This window comes from Convolutriloba macropyga, chromosome 11 (assembly GCF_964194025.1).
Source record: "Convolutriloba macropyga chromosome 11, txConMacr16.3, whole genome shotgun sequence".
NCBI lineage: Eukaryota > Metazoa > Xenacoelomorpha > Acoela > Convolutidae > Convolutriloba > Convolutriloba macropyga.
In genome coordinates this window covers 37,128,810-37,136,416 of record NC_134478.1, presented here as the reverse complement: position 1 = coordinate 37,136,416, position 7,607 = coordinate 37,128,810, and the positions used below count along the sequence as shown (strand labels likewise).

Below are 7,607 nucleotides of genomic sequence, written 5' to 3'. Positions count from 1 at the left end.
GGATACGTTTGTTCTTTATTGATATCGCACGAAAATCGAAACTAGTCTTCGGAACACAATTTTTCATGAAACCGTCTTATATTACAATTAAATAATGGAATTATTGAAAGTATCAGTTGATAATTACCTGTAGCGTCATTATACTAGTTCTTTTTCCTTAATTTTCTGCTACTGAAAATCAACACTCCCTTTTATAACAATAAATAGTTTCTGTTCAAGAATTTATTTTAAAGAAAAAACAGAATAATTTCTTAAAAGGAAGAGATCATTGTATTTTAATTACACATACCACCATTCAAATATAAATTATGACCGCAAATCACATATCATTTAGCAATACTTTCGATAACAGAAGCTCTGCTATAATAAACAATGTGTCCTCTATCGGTGGTATGAACACATACAAGGATGCTGATTATTACTTCGAGGCATTAACAGTAAGAGATGAAATTGACCATGATGGTGAACAGTTTGCTGCAGTTAAATTCAACTTTACTCCGATTGGGGTGGCATTCTGTGTGGTGCTGTGTCTCATTATTATAGCCGCCATTCTAGGTAAGCAGCTAATAAATAATGCGACTATTTAATACATGTACGATTATTTGCTTGTTCAAAAATTGAAAAAAAAGCCTATAAAGACCACCATTTGCGGCAATCATAGGCATATAAATTTATGGTCTCAAATGAAACTTCTCGGATCTTAACTAACGCGTCCCTTAGCCTATGTAAAGTGAGTTGTACTGATGCTTGCCCTCATGGACTTTTTGCAACTGACCGGGCACAGCAGACTATGATCGAGTCCGGCATAATTATAAATGTGAAGGCAAATTTCTAGATATTTCAACAAAAAATGTAGCTTTTATAGAAAAAAAACGGAATGATACTCCTCTGGTTATTGGTTATCTCCAACTATGTAAACGTTTTGTCGCGGTGTCAAGACGAAATTCTGGACCATTTTTGGATAGGTTTACAATGAACAGCTCTTAAAGCATGTAATTGGCTTATACCATATCTGAGAGAAGTGTATGTGTGTCAATGTAGCTTTACTTATTGGTTTTATAGAATATATAAGCGATAACGTTTTACAATATGTCTGAGAAAATGTGGCCTTCTACTAAAATTCATTCATGAAGCATGTGCCTTGCCAATAAATATCAAAATTTCATGTTCCGAAAATTCAAGTTATAAAAAAACATCGATTATCAAATTTCGCAATATATCCAAAAAAATGAAACTTTTATCCATGAATTTCAAAAATTAACAATTCAATTCATTAGAACACTATACACTATGTACATGTCTTCTACATAATAAGTATGAGAGGTGTCTGAGTGGTTAATTTAACAGTACTTATTTCTTTTTATAGATCACATAAATAGGTCAAATTTTGAAACAATTCATACGGACAATTTGAAAAGATGTGACGTTTTGAAAAATTTCATATTTAGTTAATTATCCATGAAACAGAAATCTGGCCTAAAAATTTAATAAACTTCAATTTTATAAACTTTTTTTGATTTTTTGTGGAAAAAAACTTTACGTGAAATATCAATAAGCAAATGATATTATAGTTTCTTAAAGAAGGTAATTTTTTTTTATTTGTTGGCAACCCTTTTCTTTGTTGTGGTACTAGTTTCAATTAATTTCATTTTTTCACCGTGCAACAGAAAAACCTATAAAATCTTTGCTTGTACGATGTGCACCAATACTCACCTCTTTAGTGATACTTATTTACTAATAATTTCAGGACTTAAGAAAAAAGTACGTGTTAGGTATTCATTTTTCTTGAAAGAAAACTTATAGCTTATAAAGTTTCGAAAAAAAATTTGAACAAGCTCCAGAGCTGGTCAATATTGCACTGGGAGTATCCGTTAAATCGGTGCAACGCTCAATAATCGAAAGTCTTCACTTAGTTTTTCAGATGCAAAAAAAATATTCAAAAAAAAGAGCTGTTGTTAACAACACAATTAACAAAAAACCTCCGACCAAAATCATTTAATGAATTTAGATCAAATAGAAAAAAAACGAATTTCTTGATAAGAATCAACCAACTCTGTCAAAAAACGATAGTAAAAAATGAAAAATCTCTACAACTTAAATGCGGCAATTCAATTGTACAAAATTGTTCCTACAATGGGTTTTAACAAGAAACAAATAAACTAGTAGATTACTGATGTCAACTAAAGCACTTTTTATTGTGAATTTTTCTGTAAAAGTTGTGTAAATACAATAATTCTTGCCGCCGACAAGCGACATAGAGCTGCGTATATAAAAAATATTGTATTACATTGTCACTGTGGCACTTTATCTGTAAAGTAAATTTTTCCTGACAAAAATTTAAGCTTTGCTTATTTAATTGTTGTATGTTTGAGAACACATAGAGTAAGCTATGGAGCAAATTTATACCTGGTAAATAAAAGCACAATACTTTGAAAGATCGTGTTGCAGGAATGGCGAAATTGTGTTTGTAAACAACAAATAAAACTGTTGATGTTACGTTTCAGTTTAGAACTTTCTAGACGCGGGGACGTAATAAAAAACAATTCGGTGAAAGCCCGGACTTTTGTTGCAAAACGCTGAAACTGCATATATCAGTGGAATTCAGTATTGAAACATTTGAAATATTGCATATCAATTGTTTTTCAAGTTTCTTTGTGCGCAGTTTATCATTGTTATGATTGAAATGAGTTCATTGTGCTCAACCAGGCTAATTTATCCTTCATAGTCTGAAATATTAACGTCATTCTTAAAACTGGTAATTTATTTAGTAAACACGCTCTTTATACATAGGCCAGTTTGTGGGTAGTTACCAGAAATCACACTTAGCTCAGTGGTTACGTCTTATTACAATTAAATGTTACAATTGACCTCGGGCTCCTTGAAATCGCAGTTAAAACAAATGTTGTGGGCAGGAGTTAAGCTGAACATACTATTATTCATGCATTAAATTTCACTGGACAATCAAGACTACACAGTGTAAATTGGTTCATGAATAGATTACTCCCGCTCCACAAAAAACGGATTGTCTTCAGACCAATTCAGCGCTGATTTGATGTCACCAATCTCCGATTGTACTACAAATTTGGTTTCAGCAAATTGAAAGAGAATTTGTGATTAGACAATAACAGACGTAGACAATTTAAGACAGAATAAAATCGAGAGCACTATTCATGGGAGATAGCCCCAAAATGAATCAGACCATTTACAATATCAATGAACTCAGCCCTCAACTATATTTCTCAGTGGTTCTGTTTTATAAAGTGCAAAACCTGACAGAATTCTGCCGAAATTGCCTTATCAGCACGTACCATATAATTCCTTGTCTCGCTAACATTTTTTCAGACATTTTGTCAGATCTTACAAGAAATGAAAAATTTGTAGAGATGAAAAATTATATTTAGAGATGAAATGTAATTAGATTGTACATTTTTATTATCAGATTGAAAATTTTTTAAGTTATCAATATAAACTTGAGAATTTCTAAATTAAACAGCTTATAGATTCTCTAAGACTAGCAGTCATAGCGCTAACATTACTGGTTGCGCTATTACTTACTTTTTGATTAAAGCTACAGTTAATGGACAGGGTTTAAATAATTTAAACATCTTTTTTTAAGAACCTTTACAATTAATATGGCCGGTTTTAGTGATATTTTGACACTTTTCTTCAGATATTCTATGAAAAAGAGATAAATTTCGTGTGATTTGAGATTATTTTGACAACGTGAGATTTTCTGACAAGAACTTAGAAGATCTGAGGATAAGAAACACGAATAAATTTATTGGGAACTTTTGATGAATAGAAGTTTCAGCAGCTCGAAGAATTCAGAAGTAAATTTTTCACAATAAATTAAAATTCAATTGAACAACGGTACGATTTCTCAACAATCGGTTTCAAATTTTGAAAAATCAAACTGTCCTAAGCCGCGCAGAATTATAAGATATTACTTGAATGGGTTTCTCTTACGATTTGTTTCCATGCCTCAATTTTTACCAAAATTATTTAGATTAGATTTGAAACTCATGAACACTAAAAAAAATTTTAAAAAAATGTTTTATCAGGTTTTTCGGAGTAGTTTTTAACTGCATTTTCTGAATTACTTCTTTTTATATCCATCAATTCTGCATTGTCCGTACACGCCCATTGCCATCCCAGGTCGAAGTTTTCATTTGTCCACGTTTGTGACCCAGACCATTTTTGAACGCACACAGGGGGTCCCTCAACCTGGGATGGTCTGTTGTATCTGACATTGAAATTAACTTTTTTACTGATCTAATATCCAGACATTGTCGCCCTAACTGGCGAGAAATTTTGTTAAAAAATTGAATGCACTGGTCACTTGGGTTGTTTTCAGGCAATGGTCTGGTGCTGTTTGTGCTGCGGAGAAAACCTCAGCTGCAGAATACGACTGGCTGGTTTGTTGCCAATCTGGCCATCGCTGACCTGGGTGGATCTCTCATCAACATGCCAGTCAGTGCAGTCTGTGCTCTCGCTGACCGATTCCCGTTCCCAAATTTTCTATGTCTGGTTAGAAAGAATTTGCGCTGCTCTTAATCAAATTTTTCCTCAATTCGGCGCAATGAAAATGTTTTCTGTACAGAAACTAAATTTCATTACGAGCGTCTACTAGTACCTAAAAAAACACTTATAAAGAAAGTGGCTAGCGCTTTCCACTGTCGGTTTAGGTCCAATGCGAAAAGCACTTAAATTTTGTGAAAGGAGTTTCCGCAAAGCAATTAAAAGCCCTAAAATGAAAAATAAGATCAAATAAATGTGAAAAGTAGGTACGTTGGGCTGTAAGGGCAAAAAATGTGTTTTCCACATTTTTTGTTATCAATTTTTTTAAACTCTTATTTGAACTCCTCGATAAAAACAGCAAATCTGACATAATCTCTTTTAAATTGACCAATAATTTGTTTGGTTGAAATTAAAACACATCAAAGCACATAAATAAAAATTCCGAATGCCATTATGTTTAGAATAGTAATTGAGAATAATGATCAATTGCAAAATAGCCCCCCACTTTTGATAATCATGCTTTTAACTTTTGATTTCAGATGTTGATTGCGGCTTACTTTTAATGGTATTAATACGGATTTTAATTTACGTTCCTTTGCTTGTTCCCGTCTTTGTTATCTCGAGCATTCATGACTTTCGGATTATGCTATTCTTGTTTGGGCAATTGTTTGGTGCTACTTTGTCAAATCTAGTTATATATTAGGCCTATATTTAAGAGGTACTTTATGCCTATTCACTGCGAGTGCGCATTTCTTTAAAAGTGATTACTGCTGGCAGTCCGTGAAAGCGCGAAATGCGGTCCTAAATTATGTGAACACTAATTACGCCAAATCTCGCGGACGGCGCTTCAGTTGAACATATTTTGCAGTGGAAAGCAGTTTTTAGTTTTCAACTTCCACGTTCAAAGTGAAAAACACTGACTGGAATTTCCGCATAGGGCACCGCTTTTTGATCTGCGAAGTTTGTAAGTATGTTTCACATGCACACCTTATTAACATAGGAAAGTGAAATGGTTGAAAAACGAGTAAATGTACTCGAAAATTTGGTACCGGTAGACGCTCATAATGTTTTTTGTGGAATTAAATGGACCGTTTTATTGAATTTTTTTTTCATGCAGACTTATTGTCAAGACATGAAAGAGAGAGCGTCATTCAAGAGAAGAAATTTTGTTGTTAACAGCAAAATTTTGTATTTTAATTTTCATTAGAATGCGCTGCGCCAGTGAGGGCGGGTGTTTATCTTGCAAGGTAACGAGAAGGCAATTTCTTATATTGCAAGATCATGCAAGATTTTGGAAGAAATCTCGCCAATAATGCATTGCCCCGTTAGACCCTGCAAGATAACCAATTGACATGAATTTTGAGTTAATTAGACATATAATAATTTTGTATCTATCCACAATTGCAATAGTCTTTTTAAGTAGTTGTGAATGTTTCAGGCAACTGGCTTCACTAATTCTGTTTTCTGTGGTGCCAGCATAGTCCTTCTCGCTCTAGTTTCAGTCGACAGGTTGGCAAACGGAAGGAAACTACTTCCCGGTTTCATCTATCTGACTCTGTTTGAAGTCACTGAGAAATCCTGACGTTTATCAGGAACCGAGTAGCATTGATGAGTTTTTAAAAGACATATGGACTGAAAATCCACTCATACTTCTACCCGAGAACCTTTTTGGTAATTATTAACACAGGGGGTCATAGTCTTGGAGATAAATCGTTTATCGCAACCCTAAAATTTGTTTTTATGTCATTCGAAAGTTCCACTGGCTGTTGTGGTTGTGGCATACTTTAACAATTTTCAGGTATGTGGCAATTAAGAAACCCTTTGAGTACCCCTCTCTTATGACCCCAATGAGGATAGCTGTGATCACAGTGGGAGGGTGGATATACGCATTCGCCATAGCCCTGCCTCCCTTCTTTGGACTCGGAGAATATCACTACTTACAGTACGTATTTTGGATAAAAATGCTTGTTCAAATTCAAGAAGTACCAGAAACCTTCAAAAGAATTGCCATATCGGATAGAATTTCAAAAATGACCTCTACTTGAGAACAGACCATGCTCGACCAAAAAGTGTTATGAACAGTGAACCAAAATGTATAGGAAAAATACCTAAGCTAGACCAAATTGAACAATGAACACCTGCAGTTTTGTTGACCCACAATTATGACACTGGTTGATATCAACCGTTGGCATAATTTCTAAGCTCGATCTAAATTTTTTACATTAGAATTTGGCTGCATCCAATTTTTTTGAGGCCAACCAAGGAATATTAAACCAAAAAAAAGTATGACGTTTCGTCAATTTGGAAGTGAAACCACTGAAAAAATCACGCCTATTGAACAACAAATCCACGCCTAATGGAATACTCAAAACATTATCAAATTTCATATATTGCAATTTTGAGCCCGTTGAAGAACTTATTTATTATTTATCAACAGCAATTTTCCAACTTTTTTGAAATGAATACTTAGTTGCAACGCTGTTAAACGTTGATGCGTGGTGGCTGATTCTATACAATAAGAAAGATAAAAGTAGAAAAGAAACATAAAACGCAGAATTACGAAATAGCACTCTCGCACCTTTGAAGGAACTTTGTTGGTCTGATAGAAATTTTTCCACTCACACAAAAGAATTGACTTCAACTCAGAAGCTAGAACGTGAAATATTTTCAATTCTGAGCCCCTTAAGAGCCATTTTGCGCCTTTTCATAAGTCGATATCTAAATCTGAAAGAAGTTGATAAGTGATATAGAAAAAACTCGCCCAGCGTAGAATCTGAAATTAAAAAGGTTTTTTTAATTTAGCTTTTTTTCGAGAAATTATCGAAGTTTTGTTTGAACACGTGATATTTGGCATTATTTTGTTCAGTTTTAGGGGAGTTTTCGTGCAAATAAAGTATTTTATTCAACTAAAACATTAATTCAAAATTACATTTTAAGCTACAAAAACACAATTTTATGTTCCTAATAGACGAAAGGCAATAAAAAAGGCTAGTTATGGTCTCATGGGGAAATTTACTATTAGAAAAATTGAATTCTATTTTAGAGCTGTTTTTTGAAAACATTTTTTAATGTTTTGTTTGTTTTCCGAG

General features: G+C 33.5%; 1 protein-coding gene across 1 annotated transcript; it reads left to right on the top strand.

The window, feature by feature from the left end:
• The first annotated feature begins 308 nt into the window (after positions 1-308).
• On the top strand, positions 309-6,563 carry LOC142349117 (octopamine receptor 1-like). Its single transcript, XM_075400529.1, has 4 exons — positions 309-555; positions 4,355-4,527; positions 5,957-6,027; positions 6,317-6,563. The coding sequence occupies exons 1-4, from the start codon at positions 309-311 to the stop codon at positions 6,561-6,563; spliced, it is 738 nt and encodes a 245-aa protein (XP_075256644.1).
• The last annotated feature ends 1,044 nt before the right edge of the window (positions 6,564-7,607 follow it).

Bases quoted from the DNA above. Each gene is read 5' to 3' on its own strand.
- LOC142349117 (XM_075400529.1), top strand. From the start codon at position 309: ATGACCGCAAATCACATATCATTTAGCAATACTTTCGATAACAGAAGC. The intron at 4,528-5,956 runs GTTAGAAAGAAT...TGAATGTTTCAG, and splicing joins TCCCAAATTTTCTATGTCTG to GCAACTGGCTTCACTAATTC. The intron at 6,028-6,316 runs GTTGGCAAACGG...AACAATTTTCAG, and splicing joins GCTCTAGTTTCAGTCGACAG to GTATGTGGCAATTAAGAAAC.